Raw genomic sequence first — 24,664 nt, 5'->3', positions numbered from 1 at the left:
AGCCGCCCTGGGTTGTTGTGCAAGTTTCATTTGAGGATGAGGCCTGAGAGGTCCGGTATAGAGTGATCGCTTTGTGAAAAGGGGAATAGGGGATAGGGTGTTTTTGTCTTTTATCATTTTCCCGTGTGAGTTCATATGAGAGCAGAGTGATTGTTTGGTTTCACCCACATAGTGTTGTTGGGGCATTTAGTGCACAGCCTGAGGTACGCCACATGTTGTGATAGGCATGTGCAGGACTCATGGATCTTGAAAGGTGTGTTGTAGGGGGTGTTGAGCATTGTAATAGTGGAGATATGTCTGCATAAAAGATATTCTCTCACCCATCTTGTCTCTAATATCCTGGGGCCAATACGGCTACAACAACACTGGATAAATCTTATTTGTTAGTCATGTACTGTGCATATCTTTTTAGGGTTCTTTAGGAAGGAGAGCTGCCATCAAATCAACTTCCAGAAACAGCCAGATGAGTGACAGCAGTTCTAGAAATATATGACACATGTTGAGCAGTCCCCTAATGGGACGCCAACAACTGAAAGGCTCTCTGGCATGGTCACTTTCATTTCCCATCTAGACTGTCCTGGAGAGACATTCGATTCAAGAGGCAGGGTGGAAGTTTTGTCCAGGATGCTACTAGCACTGTACCTACAATGGGTGCTGCCAGGTCTTTGAAGGTCACTGAGTAGCCTAGAGTGCCTTTTAGCCAGTCTGACTGTTAGAAACCAGATGGCAGGAGATTTCCAAACAAATTCACTATTTTTTGTTTACTCTTTATTTTATTACCTGTACAGAAAGTTTATGAATATTATTTTATTATTAACATACATAAACTTTCTACACGGGTATTAACAAATCTTATTCATCTGTATTTAAAGAACCATTTATGTTTGGTCAGCCTCTTACTATCTGTGTATTTATTTTGTTCAGTTTCTAAAAATGGTAACCATACATGATCAAAATCCATTTGATCCCAATATAAGTGTGTCATTTTTTTCCTTGTCCCCAAGTCAACGACCTCCTTTGATCTGTAACCTAATAGAACCACTATGGAGTTTGTGGGTAGCCTAACTTTAGTTCTCCTTCAGCTGTGCCAGTATGGATCCCACTGTGGGTATGCCTGCACCTTATGTGTGCGAGCTGGGAATTGTTTGAATAGCTGTGTCTATCAGGGCCACACATGCACCCAGGGCCTCTTTGTGCTCACACAAGGGCATAAAGAGCAGGGTGGCCATGGCCCTCCCTTACTACCCATTTACTGACCCAGGACTGTCCAACCCACTATGGCTTATGTGTAAGGTTTGAACTGGGCTGTGAAGAAATATGTTTCATTTGTTTGAATTCTAAATTCTTCATTTTAGATTAACATTTTAAAAAAGAGAAAGAAATAGAGATGACAAGGAGCGACACACACAAACACCCCGGATGCCCCACTGGTCAGTGGGGAAAAGTCACAAACATTAAAAATGGTAGACTCAAGCCCTCAAGGTTTAAACCCTGTCCTTTGGGCAGCAGTCTGATGGCCCTGTTAGATGGACATACCAGGTATCACTCCTGCCACAGGGAAGCTCACATCCCCCCAAAATGCTCCATCTGCCATTCCTTCTCCTCCCATGCTGAGAAATTAAGAGGTATGAGGCTCAAATTGCACCTCCTGGCACAATCCATGTGGCCTCAGACCCAGGGGAAGAAAAATCCTATCTGGAACCTAAGGCACTCTCTTCAGTTAGTGCCCCAGCAAGCAGGTAAATCCCTGGTTCTAGTGGGGACAAAAGACCATAGAAAGTAGCTAAGTTGGCACGAAGTGACTTGACACCAACAGGTTCCTCCTCTGTACTAAAGACATTTGTGCCAACTTCTTTGACACCAGTCCCAGCACAAGCACTGTGTCAGATGTGGAACACTGCTGCAAACACAGCTCCAAGCAGACCTCACATCTGCCATGGAAGGAGGACTCTATCCAAGGGCAGGCCATTGAGGCCATCCACTTCTAGAGACAGGAGCAGGTTGATGATGATGAAAAAAGCAAAAGAGGCTTTGACATCAAGAGCCCTTCCAGCACTGATGGCACTCCTTGGGCCAAGGCTCATCTCCGAGAATCCACCTTCACCTTTCCTCCTGGCACTGATGCCGGTACTGACTTGGGCACAGCACAGGCATCATGATTGGTTCTCCTCCCTCTCTTTGAACCACCTGATTCCAGGAGACTGGACTGACACCCCAGGTGATAACTGAAAGGTGCCCCGCACCAAGGCCTCTGACCAGAATGGCAGTGGATGGGCCACAACAATCTGGCCAACACCAGTACGATCTACTGCCATTGCCCTATGGATTATGTTAGGTCCTATCATATCTTCAGTCCCAGGGTCAAGTCCCATCCCATGTCCCCATGAGGAGGAAGAGATCCTGGTCCTCCTCGGCATTAGTATGGAGGACCTCCTCTCCAGGACTGGAAGAGCAGCTGGGTAAGCTGGCAGAATGGGCCCAGGAAATGTTCCAACTTCCTTCCACTCAAAGAATCCTCTTATGTCAACAAGACTCACTCTTTAGCACTGACCATGGATGATTTTCAGGTGTTCTGGGATCTCTTGTCCAGAATTGTGGAGAACTTGAATATCAAAACAGCTATAATCCCAGAGAACATCCATGAACTATTCAACATTTTTAATTCCTTGTCATACATAAGAATTCCCCTACACATCAATAGGGTCTTGATAGACTTTAAAGACCACAGTGATGTACAGACAAAGAGAAGCAAGATCATCCCTTCTATGTCAAGACACTACTCATCTACAGGAGTGGTGTGTTCAACATCGGGTCAGTCTGATTGCCCTCCACTTGCCTGGGGTCCAGAAAAACTTAGCAGGTCAATCTTAGCAGGAAGTACTCTTTTCTTCACAAACAGGCCTTCAAAGATCCTGCATCTTGGCAGAGGGGTAGACTAGATGACCCTTGTGGTCCCTTTTAACCCTATGGTTCTGTAGTTCTAAGAGTCAGTCCTTAAACAATTTTTTCAGAAATGGAGGGGTCCCACCAGAAACCTTTTTGCAACATATTTGAAAAAGAAGTGTCTCATATTTCCCTCCTGAGGAGAAAAGAGCCCAGGCTCCCTTTTGGATGCATTTGTGCTCCCGTGGAACATGTATCTATTGTATGTATTACTTCCAATTCCACTAATTCCCAGAGTCATCAGAAAATAAGACAGAACAAGGCCCGAGTAATTCTGATAGCACCAGTGTGGCACACCAATTTTGGGACTCAAAACTGAGCCATCTATCATTTGGGCCATGCTTCCCACCCTCATTTCTTCTATACATTATCTCACAGAGCCAAGGTCTCATTCTACATCCAGACCCATCATCTCTGCATCTGACTTTGTGGATGCTAGCTGGCTAACTTCATAAGACAGGTGTTGCTTTGCACTGATGCAGAACATTCTGATTCAGAGCAATATAGCTTCAGCGAGGCTCACAGATAGAGCCAAGTAGAAATGTTTTTCAATGAGGGCTGCAATATCCCCTTCAGCCCTTGAAGACTTCTATCCCAGGCATTCTGGATGATTTGTTTCCCTGAAATATTTGAGTCTTTCAGACAGCTCCATCAGAGTTCACTTAGTAGCAATATCTACCTACCATGCTCCCATTCAAGGTCACACTGTATTTTTACACCTAGCTCTGACTAAATTTTTGAAGGGGTTGGTTTATGTATTTCCACCAATTAAGGAAATTAACCTCCCCCCCCCCCCCCGAGTTTAAATGTAGTACTTCTGTCTTTAATGGAACCCTCATTTGAGCCTTTGTTCTTCATATAATAGCATGTGCTTTATATCATGTTCTTTATACTGTATACTTTTATTTGGAGAGTGAGAGATTCGGACGTTAATGGCAGGACCACCTTATCCTACTTTTCACAAGGACAGAGTTACTCTTTGACCTCATGCAAAATTTCTACCCAAAGTAGTTTCAAATCTATACTTGAATCTTGAAACGATATGTATTTACCAGTATTTTTTCCTAGGTTTCATTCATCTCCTGCAGATGCAAAACTCCATGCATTTGATGTATTGAGAGCCCTTTTCTCCTATCTCCATGGAACAAAATCTTTATGCAAATCTCCCAGACTGTTTTAGCTGTTAGAGACAGGTCTAGAGGGCAGGGTATTTCCACTCAGACTCTTGAAATGGGTGTCAAACTGTACCAGGATTTCATATGAATTGAATAAATTAGCTCCTTCTCAGAATAGAGATCAGGCAAGCTCTTTAACTTGTTTGAGGAGCATCCCTGTATCCGAAATCTGTAAGGCAGCTACTTGGAACTCATTACGTATTTTTAATAATCATTATTCCTTTGTAGCAACTCTAGATTTGCCTCTCAATTTGGCGTGGCAGTCCTACAGTCCCTATTTAAGTAGAACTTCTGACACCCACTTCCTTAGAGAGACAACTGCTAGCCAATCACCTAGAGTGGAATCTCTGTGGACACATAGTGGAAGAAATAAAATCGATTACTTACCTTACATTAACTGTGGTTCTTTGAGATGTTTTGTCCACAGGGATCCCATGACCCACTCTGCTTCCCCACAAATGTGATGTTTTCTAGCTTTGGGATTCTGTATTGGTGAAGGAACTGAGTGGCGTTTGGATCTGCTCCACCCTTTATGCACTCTGGTGAGGGGTGCAAGACATGCAGGGATTGGTGTGGCCCCAATGGACACTGTTTAGTAAAAAAGAATCCAATCTCATGGTGTTGGGGTGCATGTACTCTTAGAGTGGGATCTGTGTGGGAAAAACATCTTGAAGAGCCACATTTGCTGAAAGGTAAATAACCATTTTTTAATTTGAAAGTTCTATTTGTAATTTTCCTCAAATACTGTACTTATAGGGCATTCCCACCATATATGCAGAAAAGCCCCTAGTCCTCCGCCTCCTCTACAGCATTTATGACACCCTTTTTGATATATTTTCTTTAGCTTAAATGGAGTGAGGTACCAATGATAAAGTAGTTTGTAGTAATTTTCCTTAATGGTTACACAATTAGGTGCGGCTTTGTCTTTACTCCAGTTATTTTTCCATTGTTCCAAAGAGATATTTGTTTTTAGATCCTTTTCCCATTTTTCCATAAAGGGAATCTTATCTTTTAGAGCCATCAATAACATCCATTACACCATACTGAGATCAGGTCCTCTGAGGTGGCCTTTCCCATAATTAGTGTTTCTATCCTCAATTAATGGTCCCCTGAAACTTGAGATACCTAAAAAGGAAATTCACTATTTTGTTAAATGGGTGGCTGTACTGGTACGGATTTTTCTGCCAAAGAAAATGGAACAGTTCTCCCCTTCCTTCTCTTGGATTTCTACCATGGACCTCGTCTTTAAGGTCAAAGTCACGTGGTCCACCACGTAGTCTGAGTCCTGACAAGAAACTGTGTTTATGGACTCTGGGGAAAGAGGTGCCTACATTTTTCCCACTTGTGAAGTGAACGATCTGAAAATATGAAGCATTCTCTGCTCCATTTAATATTTATATGAATAATGAGAATGACCAAGTCTGATGTATGTGATATAAATCCTCATGCTTCAAGTCATAAGCCCACACCATGTGATGGTGGCTAGGAAGAACCTTCACCTGTAGGCAGGTTATTCTGTAAATGCCCACTGTGAGGTTTCTTGCACTCACCTTTGAAGCCTCTAGCATTTGTCACTAGAGAAAAATACTGGACTAGATGGTCATGTGGCCCTTTAATCCTTGTCTTGGCTCTTCTCTGAACCCTCTACAGTTTAACATCCTTCTTGAATTATGGACACCAGAACTGACATTGACTTCTGTGAGCTTTGGATATTGGACCTCCTAATGTAGGAGGAATGTGAGGGCTACCATTCCTATGTTCAGAATACCCATATCATGAATATTTGCGTAAAGTACCTGAATTGTATTCTGTCCCTTAAGTGCTTTGTACAGAATTGTTTACAGACATTGATCCAAAACATATAAAATTTAAAAGTTTGGAAACTCCGTGTTGTATTTCCCTTTACAGGCTCAAGCAGCAAGCTCCCCACACTCCTCACCTACCCATGGAGCCAGTCGCCCAATGCCGATGCCTGTCAGAGCCACTTCCGCTGGCTCTACCCCAACTCATGTACCTCAGGACTCACTTGTGGGAGTCGGGGGAGATGTGCAGGAAGCTTTTGCACAAGGTGAGTGTAGCACAAACCAAAACTCCTGCTGTTGCCAAACATTGAAATTATTGATTATTACACAAATATAATACAGCAATTTTGATATGATAATTACTGATCTTATTTCACTTGGAATATTCCAAAGCAGAATGGAGGTATATTTTTAAATCAGGTAAGTAAACTTCATGTCACAGTGCTGTGAATTGAGTGCAAAACGGGAGACCACTTACCAAAATTTGGCCCAAAGGATGCAGAGAGGGACAGAATGGTAGCCATCAGGGACAAAAAAACAGCACTCTCAACGAGAGGGTTTAGCTAACATTCACCTTGTTGATTACTAGGTAAAAAAAAAAAAAAGTTGAAATTTTGGACTGCAAATAAGTGAATGCTAAACTGAATGTAGCCCTTAACCAGTATGCAAATCTCTGAACAGGCAAACACTCTGGTATAAACCTAAAAGTGTCAAAACACTGTGTGGAGAGGGGAGGACAAGAGTAAAACCAGCCAAAAGATGAGGGGGAAAAAAAAAAGTAGTGGACAAAATTAAAAAGTGGACAGTGACATATCCCATCCCCAGCGAAACTGTTCTCCAAGGAGTATTGTCAGTATGGAGCCCCACTTGTGGGGTATGCATATGCCAGCTGGACCCTTGAAACCAATGGCTGCTGGGGCATCGCACATTCAGTGTCAACAGTGTGAAAGAGGGTGCGGCCTCCAGCCTACCTTACTTCCTTCTCCTCCTGGTTGGCTGAAGGGCAGAACCTTAGTCACACCGTTCTTGTCTTTTGTTGGTGACTTTTTACTCTTTAGCATCTAACTGCAAAAGACACTTCCGGACGTAGTTACTGGTGTGATATTGTTAGTTTTACAATCTGTACTATAAGTAGGTTTAATTAGTGCTCCCCAATTGTAGTTTCCACAGTCAACTTTAGCTCCATGCAGTACCGGTTATGGGCCCTGTCCTTTGGTTCCACTGAGTTCTTTGGTGAGATCAATGTGGCTGATCCTAGCATAAAATGTTGGTTCAAATGGTATACGCTTTGCCAGGGCAGTATGTAAATTTCTGAATAATATGGTCTGTGGTGCTTGGGAAAAACTCATTCAAAGAGGTAGTGGTTAAAATGTGCACCTTTACTCCCCAGTTGTCAAGGTTCCTCCCCCACTCTGAACTCTAGGGTACAGATGTGGGGACCTGCATGAAAACCTCCTAAGCTTACTTTCACCAGCTTAGGTTAAAACTTCCTCAAGGTACAAATTAATTTTATCCTTTGACCCTGGATTTCCACTGCCACCACCAAACTTTAACTGGGTTTACTGGGAAACGTAGTTTGGACACATCTTTCCCCCCAAAATCCTCCCAACCCTTGCACCCCACTTCCTGGGGAAGGTTTGGTAAAAATCCTCACCAATTTGCATAGGTGACCACAGACCCAAACCCTTGGATCTGAGAACAATGAAAAAGCATTCAGTTTTCTTACAAGAAGACTTTTAATAGAAGTAAAGGAATCACCTCTGTAAAATCAGGATGGTAGATACCTTACAGGGTAATTAGATTCAAAACATAGAGAATCCCTCTAGGCAAAACCTTAAGTTACAAAAAAGGTACACAGACAGGAATAGTCATTCTATTCAGCACAGTTCTTTTCTCAGCCATTTAAAGAAATCATAATCTAAAACATACCTAGCTAGATTACTTACTAAAAGTTCTAAGACTCCATTCCTGGTCTATCCCCGGCCAAGACAGAATATAGACAGACAGAGACCCTTTGTTTCTCTCCCTCCTCCCAGCTTTTGAAAGTATCTTGTCTCCTCATTGGTCATTTTGGTCAGGTGCCAGCGAGGTTACCTTTAGCTTCTTAACCCTTTACAGGTGAGAGGATTTTTCCTTTGGCCAGGAGGGATTTTAAAGGGGTTTACCCTTCCCTTTATATTTATGACACCAGTACCTGCAGCTGTTGTGAGCCTACACTTAGGCTCCTCCAGTTAGAGAAGTCTTTATGGGCATCTGCTTCAGAGATGCTTAACCTTTTGGTGCCAGGGGCATCTTCAATCCATAAGACACCTGCAGAGAATAGCTCCAGAAAGGTCTAAGAGGTTGGAGATCCAAAGGCAAAGAAAAGTACTTGAGCTGGGTACCAACTACTACCTCTTTCTCAGTGTTGAAGAAGAATAGAGGCATCATTCTCTTCTGTTTCAGTCAGAATCTTGCAAGAAGGAAAGCAAATAGAAGTTTGAGGTTGTGATGTCAAGATACTTGGCACCCCGTTATTCTTCCCTGCAGGGAACCATCGACACGGTATGAGGAAATGAGTGATTCTTCTGCAACATCTGCTCATCTTGAAATGCTCTCTCAGCAACAGTGGAATGACCAGAACCCAATTCTGCTGAGAAACTGATTGACTCGGAGGTTGCATACATACTTTCTCTCTCATTTTTTCCTCTTCTGTTTGTCCCATTCCAGAATCTTCCTCGTATTTTCTCCCTACAAAAGCCAGGGATGTAGAGGTTGCCTGGGCAACAAAATTTTGGGCACGATAGCTTCAGCAGTTGGACTCCACTGCTCTCTGTGTCCCTGTTCCCATTCCTACCCTTAGCCAAACATGATTCCAACTTCCTTACTCCCATTCCCTGTTCCCATCTCCCCCTTTAGCAAAACATGATTCCAATTTTCTTACCCCCATTCCCTGTTCCTATCTCCCCCTTTAGCAAAACATGATTCCAATTTTCTTACCCCCATTCCCTGTTCCCATCTCACACACCCACATGCCCACCCCCACCCACACCCAGTCACTTCCTCATTGACTACAGATTATATAGTAAAACTTGAGTTCTGCTTAGCTATACCTTAACCAATCATTTTCCTGAAATTTAACTAACCAATCCTAACATATTGTAACATGATTATGTAACCAATTATATCCTACCACCTTAATTAGTTGACACCCAGCAAAATTAATTATACAGCAGACAGGAACAATCACAGAACCAGACAGAGATTATACAGACAAACAATAGCAAAGTGGGAACTACAATGAGAAGACAACACAGAAGCGAGGATTTCACATCCCAGCTATTGATAAGTGAGTTCTTGCCAGACAGGATGCTATCAAACTAAGTTTCCTTTTACATTTTCTAGGCACTTCCCTTTCTCTGGAGGTGATAGGAACTATCAGGACAGGATTGTATCCTAACAGCCCAATAGCACCTTATTTCAGTGTGACTAGTTTGGAATGTGAGGAGGTGACCGGTCGCTTCCCAGCTTATGGCTGCCTCTGCTGCTTAGCCAAAGGCCTGAGCCTAAGCACAGGGCCTCCGACTGTCACAGGGAGAGAAGGCCCTTACACCAGCCGACAGTGATTTTGATTCTTTCTTTTATACCTCTATCACTAGCCAAGTGAGAAGAATACACCTACATTCTTAGAGTCTGGGCCTTTACCGACAGGCCCGAATGTCTGTATCCGAACAAGAGTAACTAATGCACATAAATGTGCATGAACTATTCTGGAGTAAAAACACAGTGAAGAGCAGGCACCTTAGCTCTGCCACAAGGTCAACTCACTGAGGCCAGCGTCCGGAGGGAGTATAGGGCTGTTTAGAGCAGCCCCACTAAAGGTGCATATACCTGACTTTTCTGTTCCTCCGTGACTCAAAGCTTCTGCGTAGGACCTTACGATGGCTCTACCTTTTTAAGATGGAACAGGGCCTGGTTTGCATATGTTAACGCCTCAGTGCTGAAGACAGAGCTCCTGGTCAGTCATCTCCTGCTTTTGCACGAGGATCAGTGTCTGGCAATCCCTCTGTTTTGGGAGAACATCCACCCATGCTTCACACCTGTCCTATTGAAAATGAGGTAAAGAAGTTTACAAGAGTTAACATCTCTGTCATTTTCTCCTAAGAACTTCCATTGTTTCCAGGAATTGACCACAAACATGGCAGCAACTCTTGATCCAGAACTGTCAATATTGCCTGACAAGCCCCTGGTTCTTTAACATCTCAGACTCTACAGCACAGAAACATTGTAGCAATTCTCCTGAATGATGGTATTCTGGAGTCAGTAAAGGACCTCCAGCTCACTCCTGAACCCATCCCACTTATTCCTAAAGGAGATGATAAGTCATACCAATTACTACCACAAGGACACAAGTAGTTTTATGCACATATAGTGCCATGTTGCTTGGTGGTCAGTGTAGCTACTAAGTGTCCGTGTCAAATACATCAATTGTATGAATCAGTCTTCACTTCAAGACAGAGTCTGTGAACATAGACCTCACTATGAAGATGGTGTTATGTTTGTTAGCTTTTCAAATGAAGATTGCTGAGACTATATTCTTCCTCCCCGAGACTGGCTTCTGCCTGAGGGGGCTAAGAAAAAGGCAAAGGAAATTACAGCAGAGGGGCAAAAAGTGGCTAAAAAGTCTCTTGTTCAATACGTAATACCTTTGGTACCACACTAACACTTTGAGAAGAATATACTGATTAAAGGGTTCATTCCCCATGATATCCAGCAAAATCTGAGGCTCTGTTACTTGAAGACCAGAACCTCTTTAGTCAATACACAGATGAGACCTTGGAATATGTCAGCCCTACAAACCTTGGGCCCCTGCAATTCACTTGTAAGAATAATGTGTCATTCAGATTCCAGCAGTAGGGATTAACTCCTTGTCCCTCTGAACACTTCCAGAAACAATAGCAGAAGCAGGCATTCCCAGGGAGGTATCGTGCCAAATACCAGAGGCATAGCACTCCATCTGCTGCCGTGGGTGGTCCAGTTGCTTCTTCTTAGCCTCTGCGGCAAGTTTGAGTACAGCTGAGCGTTCCTAACTGCTTTCTTTGGCAACTGGTTTCCTTTCCCCTTTGCAGATTGACTTGTTTCCAGGCAGCATGAAGTAGAACAATAGTACAGTGGGTCCTACAAGTTATTCAAATACAACAGTCGGAGTCACTAGCGATGATGCCGCGAAAGAATCAAGTAACTCACAGGCTTTTTCTGAAGTCCAAGAATGCTTGCCAAAAGAGTTTCATTTAACCCAAAATTTTCACCAAACATTTAAATTATTTTTGCTAGCTTGTGCTACTACTGGGTTCTTGCAGATGTATGTGCATAGGAAGGAAGGTTTTCCTTCAGCTCTTCACTGAGGTTCCACGGCGTTTTCTCCCTTGCAGCTCCAGGGAGCAGTCAGCATGGCAGACAAATGAGAAAAAAAGCAAAAGCAAGGTCTGTTCTACCTGTAACATCCTCTCTATTAGAGCAAAAGCAAGGTCTGTTCTACCTGTAACATCCTCTCTATTAGAGCTAATGGAGGAAGATCTCTGCTTGTTTTACAGGACCAGAGAAGGGAACCTTTTTGAGAAATAGTTGTTAGCATTTCCTGCCAGCGTGATCCTTAGACAAGGCAAGACTCCTCCTTAGATGATCTCTTGGTCTTAGAGTCAAGGCACAGGAGAGGGCTTGTTAATAATATCAAAATACTAGAAGTATACAGGTTCCTGATAAGCAGGGGAAAGTTCAGCTGTATCATCAATACAGTTCATTGTGTACCTGGGAGCATGGATAGACTCTGTCAGTCCCAGAATCTTTATTTCCTCAGCACAGGTGCTGACTCCATGGGTGCTCTGAGGCTGGAGCACCCATGAGGAAAAAAAAAAGTGGGTGCTCAGCAACTACCAGCCACAGCTGTTTTTGTGCTGCCAATCAGCAAGGGTGGGGCCTCAGGGAAGAAGGCAGAGTGAGGGCAGGGCCTTGGGGAGGGAGCAGAGCAGGGGTGGGAAGAGGTGGAGTGAGTGTGGGCCTTGGAGAACGGGGTGGAGAGGGCCAGGGCTTTGGGGTGGAGCACTCCCAGGGAAACCTAAAAGTCTGTGTCTGTGTTCCTCAGAGAGGCAACAGAAGACAATAAGAGCCATCCAAAAAGTGCAAATCGCAGGTGTCTGTGATACAAACCCTGCTGCCCCTCTTGGTATTGCTAACCTCTTGCACAGGGATTATCAGAAGGATCAGGTTTCACATGAGATTTTTTTTACACCACATAATTTGCTCATTGCCACTATCTGTGCTTACACAACCTATGGCAAAGGTTCAGGTTTCCCTAGCGGTGAACAGGGTCCTGCAGTGGTGGATGACAAGACACAGATTTTCAAGAAGTTTGCAAATCTTGAAACCAAGCATGTCAATCATCACAATGGATGCCAATTTGGAGTGCTAGGTAGCCTGCTATCCACTGGAGCATTGTCCATCAGGAAAGAGAGTTACTCCATCAGTCACTAGAAAGAAGAACTATACACAAGGGACTGGAAACACTTCATTGATGGGGTGTGTATATATATATATATATATATATATATATATACTATATATATATATACACTATATATATATAGTGACAAAGCTTTGTCCTTTTCTCTGTGGGTCCCACATTTCCTGGCGGATTTCGTTAGCCTCAGAGGCTACCTGTGACCCTCCACGTAGCCCTTCTCTCTCTAAAGGCAAGGGTCACAGCCTACTGAGCCATTTTCATCATAAGCCAGCGAGGGAGGTGAGGAAAAGCTATCGTCCCTTGCACAGTCTCCCAGTCTCAGTGATTAATCAGGGGGGCAAAAGGGGGAAGCCTGCGCCCGCCCTCTACTCCAGGCTCCAGCCGAGGGACCCTAATAGTATCAGCTATGGTAGCTGACTTTTTAGAAACAGGACGTGTACAATTCCCTGGACTGCTTCCCCGCAGCAGCCCCCACTTCCTCAAGATTCACTTCACCCTTACCTCAGGGCCTCTTTCCTTGTGCCTGATCTGGTGTGTACCACTCAGTCTCTCCAACAGCACAACTTCCTCCTACAGCTCCTGACATGCGTGCCCACCTGACTAACTGGGAGGCTTTTAACTAGTTTCAGTCAGCCCCTGATTGGCTTCAGGTGTCCCAATCAACCTAGTGTGCTCCCTACCTTCTGGAAAGATCTTAATTGGCCCCAGGTGTCTTAATTGACCTGGAGCAGCTGCCATTTGCTTATTCTGATAACAGGGATTTGTTTAGCCTGTGGCTAATATATCTGTCTCCCATTACTTTACTATAGCCATCTGGTCTTGCCCCATCACAATATATATACACACACAAATGGAAGCACTGCTGCACTTCAAAGAGAAGCAAACCGCTCTTCTCTTGGACAAAGAAACACTTGACCATGGTGATGTGGTCCACCTGTGCTGTCCATGTCATTGGAAAATATAGTGTAACACAGGGGCGGGCAAACTTTTTGGCCTGAGGGCCGCATCGGGTTTCAGAAATTGTATGGAGGGCCTGTTAGGGGAGGCTGTGCCTCCCCAAACAGCCAGACATGGCCCAGCCCCTGCCCCCTATCCGACCCACCTTGACGGCCCCCCAGGGACTCCTGCCCCATCCAACCCCCTGTTCCCTGATGGCCCCCCCGGGACCCTTGCCCCATCCACACCCCCTGCTCTCTCTCCCCTGACCACCCCTGGACCCTCCGCCCCTAACTGCCCCCTGCCACCCTATCCAACCCCCTCTCTCCTTCCTAACTGCCCCCCCCAGGACCCCTGCCCCATCCAACCACCTCTTCTCCCTGACCGCCCCTAGATCCCCCGCCCCTAACTGCCCCCCACTGCCCCATCCAACCCACCCGGGATCCCTGCCCCATCCAACCACCCCTTCTCCCTGTCCCATGACCACCCTCGGAACCCCCACAACTGACTGCCCCCTGCTGCCCCATCCAACCCCTCCTCTCAGTCCTGACTGCCTCCCCAGGACCCCTGCCCCATCCAACCACCTCTTCTCCCTGACCTCCACTAGACCCCACGCCCCAACTGCCCCCCACTGCCCCATCCAACCCCCCTGGGACCCCTGCCCCATCCAACCACCCCTTCTCCCTGACCACCTCCGGAACTCCTGGCCCCATTGAACCCCCCTGTTTCCCATCCTCTGACCTCCCCTACCCCTATGCACGCCCCTGGCCCCTGACCAGCCCACAAACTGCCCTGTCCTCTATCCAACCCCCCTCCCCCGTCCCTGCCCCCTTACCGCGCTGCCTGGAGCACTGGTGTCTGGCAGCATGGCTGCACCAGAACAGGCAGCCGCGCCACCCAGCTGGAGCCAGCCATGTACTGCGCAGCACAGAGCACTGGGTCAGGCCGGGCTCTGTAGCTGCACTGCCCCAGGAGCTCGCAGCCCCGCCACCCAGAGCATTGTGCTGGCGGTGCAGTGAGCTGAGGCTGCGGGGGAGGGGGAACAGCAGGGGAGGGGCCGGGGCAAGCCTCCTGGGCCAGGAGCTCAGGGGCCGGGCAGAACGGTCCCGCGGGCAGTAGTTTGCCCACCTCTGGTGTAACAGCATATTGGCTAAGCAGACAATCGATCCACCTAGCAAAATAGAGTTTCCACAGGGAGCCACTCCAGGATGTAAGAACATAAAAACGGCCATACTGGGTCAGACCAAAGTCCATCTAGCCCAGTAGCCTGTCTTCCGACAGTGGCCAATGCCAGGTGCCCCAGAGGCAGTGAACAGAACAGGGAATCATCAAGTGACCCATCCCCTGTCGCCCATTCCCAGTTTCTGGCAAACAGAGGCTAGGGATACCATCTCTGCCCATCCTGGCTAATAGCCATCGATGGACCTATTCTCCATGAACTTATCCAGTTCTTTTTTGAACCCTGTTATAGTTTTGGCCTTCACAGCATCCTCTGGCAAGGAGTTCCACAGGTTGACTGTGCGTTGTGTGAAAGACTAGTTCCTTTTGTTTGTTTTAAGCCTGCTGCCTATTAATTTTATTTGGTGGCCCCTAGTTCTTGTGTTATGAGAAGGAGTAAGTAACACTTCCTTATTTATTTTTTCCACACCAGTCATGATTTTCTAGACCTCAATCATAACCCCCCTTAGTTGTCTCTTTTGCAAGCTGAAAAGTCCCAATCTTATTAATTTCTCCTCATATGGAAGCTGTTCCATACTCCTAATAATTTTTGCTGCCCTTTTCTGAAGCTTTTCCAATTCTAATATCTCTTTTCTTAGATGGGGCGACCACATCTGCACGCAGTATTCAAGATGTGGACATACCATGGATTTATATAGAGGCAACATGATATTTTCTGTCTTATTATCTATCCCTTTCTTAATGATTCCCAGCATTCTGTTTGCTTTTTTGACTGCTGCTGCACATTGAGTGGCTGTTTTCAGAGAACTATCCACAGTGACTCCAAGATCTCTTTCTTGAGTGGTAACAGCTAATTTAGACCCCATCATTTTATATGTAGAGTTGGGATTATGTTTTCCAATGTGCATTATTTTGCATTTATCAACATTGAATTTCATCAACCATTCTGTTGCCCAGTCACCCAGTTTTGTGAGATCCTTTTGTAGCTCTTCACAGTCTGCCTGGGACTTAACTATCTTGAGTAGTTTTCTCAAAAAGAAAAGGAGTACTTGTGGCACCTTAGAGACTAACCAATTTATTTGAGTATGAGCTTTCGTGAGCTACAGCTCACTTCATCGGATGCATACCGTGGAAGCTGTAGCAGACTTTATATACACACAGAGAATATGAAACAATACCTCCTCCCACCCCACTGTCCTGCTGGTAATAGCTTATCTAAAGTGATCATCAAGTTGGGCCATTTCCAGCACAAATCCAGGTTTTCTCACCCTCCACCCCCCCACACACAAATTCACTCTCTTGCTGGTAATAGCCCATCCAAAGTGACAACTCTCTACACAATGTGCATGATAATCAAGTTGGGCCATTTCCTGCACAAATCCAGGTTCTCTCACCCCCTTACCCCCCTCCAAAAAACACACACACAAACTCACTATCCTGCTGGTAATAGCTCATCCAAAGTGACCACTCTCCCTACAATGTGCATGATAATCAAGGGGGGCCATTTCCAGCACAAATTCAGGTTTTATCACCCCCCCACCCCGATATACACACAAACTCACTCTCCTGCTGGTAATAGCTCATCCAAAGTGACCACTCTCCCTACAATGTGCATGGTAATCAAGGTGGGCCATGTCCAGCACAAATCCAGGCTTTCTCACCCCCCCCTCTTTTTTTTTCCCCCAGGGACACACACACACACACAAACTCACTCTCCTGCTGGCAATAGCTCATCCAAACTGACTTCCGCTATATTGATGACATCTTCATCATCTGGACCCATGGAAAAGAAGCCCTTGAGGAATTCCACCATGATTTCAACAACTTCCATCCCACCATCAACCTCAGCCTGGTCCAGTCCACACAAGAGATCCACTTCCTGGACACTACAGTGCTAATAAACAATGGTCACATAAACACCACCCTATACCGGAAACCTACTGACCGCTATTCCTACCTACCTGCCTCCAGCTTTCACCCTGACCACACCACACGATCCATCGTCTACAGCCAAGCTCTGCGATACAACCGCATTTGCTCCAACCCCTCAGACAGAGACAAACACCTACAAGATCTCTGTCAAGCTTTCTTACAACTACAATACCCACCTGCGGAAGTAAAGAAACAGATTGATAGAACCAGAAGAGTTCCCAGAAGTTACCTACTACAGGACAGGCCTAACAAAGAAAATAACAGAACGCCACTAGCCGTCACCTTCAGCCCCCAACTAAAACCCCTCCAACTCATTATTAAGGATCTACAACCTATCCTAAAGGATGACCCAACACTCTCACAAATCTTGGGAGACAGGCCAGTCCTTGCCTACAGACAGCCCCGCAACCTGAAGAAATACTCACCAACAACCACATACCACACAACAGAACCACTAACCCAGGACCTTATCCTTGCAACAAAGCCCGTTGCCAACTGTGCCCACATATCTATTCAGGGGACACCATCACAGGGCCTAATAACATCAGCCACACTATCAGAGGCTCGTTCACCTGCACATCCACCAATGTGATATATGCCATCATGTGCCAGCAATGCCCCTCTGCCATTTACATTGGTCAAACTGGACAGTCTCTACGTAAAAGAATAAATGGACACAAATCAGATGTCAAGAATTATAACATTCATAAACCAGTCGGAGAACATTTCAATCTCTCTGGTCACGCAATCACAGACATGAAGGTCGCTATCTTAAAACAAAAAAACTTCAAATCCAGACTCCAGCGAGTAACTGCTGAATTGGAATTCATTTGCAAATTGGATACTATTAATTTAGGCTTAAATAGAGACTAGGAGTGGCTAAGTCATTATGCAAGGTAGCCTATTTCCCCTTGTTTTTTCCTATCCCCTCCCCCAGACGTTCTGGTTTAACTTGGATTTAAACTTGGAGAGTGGTCAGTTTGGATGAGCTATTGCCAGCAGGAGAGTGAGTTTGTGTGTGTGTGTGTGTGTCCCTGGAAAAAAAAAAGGGGGGGGGGTGAGAAAGCCTGGATTTGTGCTGGACATGGCCCACCTTGATTACCATGCACATTGTAGGGAGAGTGGTCACTTTGGATGAGCTATTACCAGCAGGAGAGTGAGTTTGTGTGTGTATGGGGGTGGGGGGGTGAGAAAACCTGAATTTGTGCTAGAAATGGCCCCCCTTGATTATCATGCACATTGTAGGGAGAGTGGTCACTTTGGATGAGCTATTGCCAGCAGGATAGTGAGTTTGTGTGTGTGTTTTTTGGAAGGGGAGTGAGGGGGTGAGAGAACCTGGATTTGTGCAGGAAATGGCCCAACTTGATTATCATGCACATTGTGTAGAGAGTTGTCACTTTGGATGGGCTGTTACCAGCAGGAGAGTGAATTTGTGTGTGGGGGGGTGGAGGGTGAGAAAACTTGGATTTGTGCTGGAAATGGCCCAACTTGATGATCACTTTAGATAAGCTATTACCAGCAGGACAGTGGGGTGGGAGGAGGTATTGTTTCATATTCTCTGTGTGTATATAAAGTCTGCTGCAGTTTCCACGGTATGCATCTGATGAAGTGAGCTGTAGCTCATGAAAGCTCATACTCAAATAAATTGGTTAGTCTCTAAGGTGCCACAAGTACTCCTTTTCTTTTTGCGAATACAGACTAACACGGCTGTTACTCTGAAACTTGAGTAGTTTTGTATCATCTGCAAATTTTGCCGCCTTGCTGTTTACCCCTTTTTCCAGATCATTTATATCAGAAATCTTTACTAACCTAGGATTGGTTTTAATGGGTTTTTGCACTACAGCTACCCTGTCAACATGGCAGATCTGCAGGCAAAGGTGAATGTTTGCAGTTCTGCTCTTATATTCCTGACAGAGGGAAAGTAATCACTCATTGTGATTGGTCAGGAACATCTGATTGAACATCCTTTTGTGAATAGCTTGGGAAATCGAAGTCTAATATCTGCCGTAACTTTTCATTTTCTTTTTCTCCATTTCTTTCCTAGGTACACGAAGAAACCTCCATAATGATTTATTGGTAGCAGCTGATTCAATTACAAATACAATGTCTTCTTTGGTGAAGGAACTTCATTCAGGTGAGAGAGTTAAACTTTAACATACATGTACACTCCAGAGAGCAATGTAACCAGCGATAGTAATCTTAAAGCCATGTGTTGAAGACTTATCTGTAAAGTATAGTTCTCATCCAGAAAGTAAATCGAAAAATTAGATTACAATTTAATTCTCCCTCAGTGAGAAGTCACCAGTAATGAGGATTCTGTTCTACATACAGAACCTGGCTGACACTGTTGTTGATAAAAAGAAAAGGAGTACTTGTGGCACCTTAGAGACTAACAAATTTATTTGAGCATAAGCTTTCGTGAGCTACAGCTCACTTCATAGTCTCTAAGGTGCCACAAGTACTCCTTTTCGTTTTGCGAATACAGACTAACACGGCTGTTACTCTGAAAACTGTTGTTGATGATTCTAGGGTGCTAGAAACCAATACGCTCAGTCATAGCTGTATTGACTTCTACAAGGCTAACCCTAATAACTTTTCTTTGCTTGTAAAGTAAGCATATGGGATTCAGAACTCTTGCCAGGGAGCAGAGATGCCGCTTTTATGTCATTTTTTTTACTACAGCAGCTCTTTAAAGACATGAGCTTAGAAGTTGAGATATATTTTTGAGTGAGTTCACACAAACGGTTACTTAATGATTCTGTAGTATTTGGACAGCAACAGCAATTTGGAGTGCACTTAAAATGAATTCCCATTAGGGAACTCTAGGCATGAATATAAAATTAAAATATACATTTGGCTCAACTTAAACACAGGAATTAAACAGCTGTGCAAAAAGTGGCAATTTTGCCTGCGTGCCTTTTGCATAATAGTAGTGATAGTGGGTTTCAGTGAACAGAATAATTGGGCCACAATAAACTTACAAACTTGTTGAGAAAGACCCATCCCAAGATTCTCAGGGCTTTGCTTGTAAAGAACTTCATTGTTCAGCATTTCAGCTATTTGTTAAAGGGCCTTGTGCTTTTAGGAATATCTGCATTCACATCTAAACACAGATTTTATATTTTCCTAACAGATGCCCTGGTTGCTGCTGAACAGTACACTCACCAGTCCAAACCTTGTGTCTCGGCTGCAGAGGCAGCTGTGGAGTTAATAAAGTTCTGCATGTATTACAGCAGCAACCACTAGTGCTGTTATAGTTCTTCTTTGAGTGATGTCCCTGTAGGTGCTTCACGTCAGGTGATTGTGCGCCCCTGCACCTCTAGTCGGAGAATTTCGAGAGCAGTGTCCAGTTGGGCCCCACGTGCGCGCTCCCCATCTCGCGCCTCTAGCGGCAGTTAAACTAGCACTGTGCGGCCAACACCCCCCTCAGTTCCTTCTCATCCACTCTTGGTCCAAGTCGGGGCTCCGGCAGTGCCTCTACACGACTTACCTCAGATCTGGATTTAGGATTAACTGTATAGTAGAAGATAGGAAACAAGTTATAACTAACTACTCTACCCCTTTTCTTCCTTCTCATTTAAAAATATAAATAAAAACATATTATTTTATGTTATGTTTCGTTCATCCCTTTCTGGGATAACTCCACCTGCGACTCCCCAGGTCCCTGGGTTTTAAATGTGGCCTCTCCTGCCGAGAGGCAGTCACCGTTTCGGACAGACATTCCCAGTGTGTCCTCTGCTTGGGGGAAACGCACATACCCTAGAAGTACTTCCATTGCCACAACCTTAAGGCCCATGCCAGGAAAGTGAGGGACCTTAAATTCAAACTTATTCTTATGGAGAAATCTCTCAGCCCAGACTCAGACTCAGGACCACAAACTCTTCCCAGTCATCAGTTGCCTATAATCGCCAACTATGAGACCTTGTTGGCAAAATACAACCACACCAATTATTCGAAACTGTCTGAATTTATTGACTTTATACCAGAAGACAAGAAGGAGCAAATTAGGTCAGTCATCGCTGAAGGCCACCTCCTGGCACAAACAGCTCTCCAGGTATCATTAGACTCAGCACTCACAGCGGCGAGATCCATTGCAACCACCATAGTGATGCAATGGGCCTCTTGGTTCCATCTGTCTGGATTCCCAAGGGAGGTACAATCCACTGAGGGGAACTCCCCTTTGAAGGTCCAAAATAGTTTGCGGGTAAGACTGATGAGTCCCTCCATACATTGAAGGACTCTAGCGCAACTCTTCGATCTTTAGGTATCTAGATAATACTTAGTCCGACCATGAGTGCAGGGGACTAGACTAGAAGACTTCTCGAGGTCCCTTCCGATCCTATGATTCTATGATTCTGTACACCTGCACAAAAATGGAAACAAGGCAGATATTACTCAGAACAACGTTCAAGACTGGCACACCTACACACAACCCAGAGGCAGAGACAAAGACCCACAAGACATAGGCCAACCCCATCTCAACCTTCCATGTTGCAACAACTGGCATCAAATTTGAAGGTTTGGTTGAGGGCTCAACAGACCTCCCCCAGTTCCAGTTGCTGAAACCACTTTCCATGAACCCATCCATTTACAAAATGTTTAACACCATTCTACCCAGCAGAGTGAATTATTATTTCAGACAAGTGGGTACTGGAAATTATCAACACTGGCTATTCCATCCAGTTCACCTCCATTCCCCTTACCCACCCTCTCTCCCTATCCCTCTGGAGGGACTCCTCTCATGAGCACCTTCTGAGACAGGAAGTAGACCATCTCCTGCAATTGGGTCTGGTAGAACCACTACTGGTACAACAAAGAGGGAAGGGGTTTTATTCTCATTATTTTTTAACCCAGAAGAAGACTGGGGGTTGGAGGCCCATTCTCCACCTGAGAAACCTTAACAAGTTTGTCAGAATAATGGTTCAGGATGGTCACTTTAGCAACAATAATTTCAGCACTGTTTTTTTGCCTTCGACCTGCAAGATGTACCCAGAAAGATAATGGAGCAAATAATTGAGCCATCGATTTGCAAACATCTGGAGGATAATAAGATGATAAGTAGCAGTCAGCATGGATTAGTCAAGAACAAATCATGTCAAACCAACCTGATAGCTTTCTTTGACAGGGTAACAAGCCTTGTGGATGGGAGAAAGTGGTAGACGTGGTATATCTTGACTTTAGAAAGGCTTTTGATACTATCTCACATTACGTTCTCAAAAACAAACTAGGAAATGCAACCTAGATGGAGCTACTGTAAGGTGGGTGCAAAGCTGGTTGGAAAACTGTTCCCAGAGAGTAGTTATCAGTGGTTCACAGTCATGCTGGAAGGGCATAATGAGTGGGGGTCCAAAGGGATCAGTTTTGGGTCCGGTTCTGTTCAATATCTTCCTCAGTGATTTAGATAATGGTATAGAGAGTACACTTCTAAAGTTTGCGGACAATACCAAGCTAGGAGGGGTTGCAAGTGCTTTGGAGGATAGGATGAAAATTCAAAATGATCTGGACAAACTGGAGAAATGGTCAGAAGTAAATAGAATGAAATTCAATAAGGACAAATGCAAAGTACTCCATTTAGGAAGGAACAATCAGTTGCACACATACAAAATGGGAAATTACTGCTTAGGAAGGAATACTGCGGAAAGGGATCTCGGGATCATAGTGGACCATAAGCTAAATATGAGTCAACAGTGTAACGCTGTTGCAGAAAAAGCAAACATCATTCTGGGATGTTTTAGCAGGAGTCTTGTAAGTAAGACATGAGAAGTAATTCTTCAGCTGTACTCCTCACTGATTAGGCCTCAACTGGAGTATTGTGTCCGGTTCTGGGCGCCACATTTAAGGAAATATGTGGACAAATTGGAGAAAGTCCAGAGAAGAACAACAAAAATGATTAAAGGTCTAAAAAACATGACCTGTGAGGGAAGATTGAAAAAATTGGGTTTGTTTAATCTGGAGAAGAGAAGACTGAGGGGGGATAGCAGTTTTCAAGTGCATAAAAGGTTATTACAAGGAGGAGGGAGAAAATTTGTTGTTCTTAATCTCTAAGAATAGGACAAGAAGCAATGGGCTTAAATTGCAGCAAGGGAGGTTTAGGTTGGATATTAGGAAAAACTTCCTATCTGTCAGGGTGGTTAAGCACTGGAATAAATTGTCTAGGGAGGTTGTGGGAATCTCCATCATTGGCGATGTTTAAGAGCAGGTTAGACAAACACCTGTCAGGGGTGGCCTAGATAATACTTAGTCCTGCCATGAGTGCAGGGGACTGGACTAGGTGACCTCTCGAGGTCCCTTCCAGTTCTGTGATTCTATGCATACTTTCACATCACCATACATCTATCACACAGGCAGTTTCTCCAGTTTGTTCTGGGACAAGATCATTATCAGTACATGGTACTGCCCTTTGGCCTCTCCATGGCTCCCCAAGTTTTTTCCAAAGTTCTAGCAGTAGCCGCAGCCCACCTACACAAACAAAGGGTCATGATATACCCATATTTAGATGACTGTCTACTCAAGGCCCCACTTGGGAAGAAGCCATCGAAGCCACACAAAAGACAGTGTTACTCTTTACAAAACTCAGCCTCCAAATAAACATTCAAAAATCTACAGTGACACCAGTGCAAGAACTAGAATTCATTGGGGCTAGCCTAAACTCATTGGAGACAAACGCCTCACTACCACTACACAGATTCCCCACACTGATCAACACTACAGTGAGCAGCCACAAACATCTGCCAAGACTTGCCTCCAACTATTAGGCCACATAGCGGCAACCACCTATATTGCAAAACTTGTCAGATTGCACGCACATTGCCTGCAAGGGTGGCACAGGGCAGTGTAGATTCCACACAAACACAGTTTGAGCAAGCCTCTCCACATGCCACCAAAGGTCAAGGACTTGCTACAGTGGTGGACCCATTCGCACAGTGTGTGTGCAGGAGTCCTGTTTCTGCAGATTCCCCCACAATGGTAATTACAACAGATGCCTCCCTAGCGGGCTGGGGCTCCCATTTTAAACAACCTAACAGTACAGGGCAGGTGGTCTCCTTCGGAAACAGCACTGCACATAAACATTCTGGGAACTGCGAGCAGTTTGCAGTGCATGTGCACACTTCCTGACCGTGATCAAAAACAAAACTGTACAGATCCTGATGGACAACATTGTTTGCATGTTCCATACAAACGAACAGAGAGGAGCAAGGTCACACTCCCTTTGCACCTAGGACTGAAGACTGTGGAACCAGATGCATCCAACACAACATCATCTTATCGGCCACCTACCTACCAGGATATCAGAATGCCGCGGCAGACATGTTAAGCAGAAAGTTTTCCCACGATCACGAGTGGGGAGTAAACCTTGGTGACACAGGACATATTCCAACAATGGGGATTCCCCACAATAGATCTATTTGCCACGAGTCAGAAGAGCAAATGTCCAACATTTTGCTCCAGAGCAGGCTTGGGACCGGGATCCAGAGGCGACACCTTCCTCCTCAGATGGGATGCACCTCTTCTTTACACTTTCCCTCCTACCCCGTTGTTGTCCAGGGTCATACAAAAGATCAAGACCAACCAATGCAGGGTCATCCTGATAGCCCCCAAAAGGCCAAGACAAACTTGGTTTCCATACCTACAGCAGAGGTCAGAATGTTCTATGTCCTCCCACTTGTCCTCCCACTTCTTCCACACCTCCTGTCACAAGATGCAGGCCAGATCTTCCACTTGAACCTGAAGATACTCCCACCTGAGAGCATGGCTTCCTTGCTCAGAAGCGGTGAAGGATATCTTGCTAAACAGCAGATGATTGACTACACATTTGACCTACCCCCACAAGAACAAACGAATCAGAGCCACCACCTCCGTTCTACCGCTATTCCTGGACTATATATTTCAGCTAAAAAATATCAGCTCTTTCAACGAGCTCACTCAGAGTACACCTTGCAGCGATCACAACCTTTCACCATAAAGTGGATGGGTTCTCAGTCTTTGCCCATCCAATTACAAAATGATTCCTACAAGATGTCTGGAAACTCTATCCCGAACTCAGAGTCCCAATGCCTCCATGGGATCTTAATCTAGTACTTCATTCCCTTACTGGACCTCTGTTCAAACCCTTTGTTACATGTTCTCTAATACACCTTTCAATGAAAATAGCCTTCCTTGTCGCCCTTCTGGCATACCCCCCTTACACAATCTTTTTC

General features: G+C 45.0%; 1 protein-coding gene across 19 annotated transcripts in view; it reads left to right on the top strand.

The window, feature by feature from the left end:
* Positions 1-24,664, top strand: part of DTNB (dystrobrevin beta) — a 375,219-nt gene that overhangs the window by 330,946 nt on the left and 19,609 nt on the right. For 18 of the 19 annotated variants that reach the window (XM_077812266.1, XM_077812264.1, XM_077812265.1 and 15 more), the window contains 3 exons: positions 6,027-6,186; positions 18,511-18,600; positions 19,600-20,018. In XM_077812266.1, the coding sequence (XP_077668392.1) occupies positions 6,027-6,186; positions 18,511-18,600; positions 19,600-19,712 (363 nt within the window). In that variant the 3' untranslated portion in view covers positions 19,713-20,018. Of the gene's footprint in view, positions 1-6,026; positions 6,187-18,510; positions 18,601-19,599; positions 20,019-24,664 lie in introns of those variants that run through there. The other variant, XM_077812270.1, reaches the window with a different exon arrangement.

This window comes from Eretmochelys imbricata, chromosome 3 (genome assembly GCF_965152235.1).
Source record: "Eretmochelys imbricata isolate rEreImb1 chromosome 3, rEreImb1.hap1, whole genome shotgun sequence".
NCBI classification, from domain to species: domain Eukaryota; kingdom Metazoa; phylum Chordata; order Testudines; family Cheloniidae; genus Eretmochelys; species Eretmochelys imbricata.
Note: the sequence above shows the minus strand (reverse complement) of the source record. Positions and strands in the feature narration are given on the sequence as shown.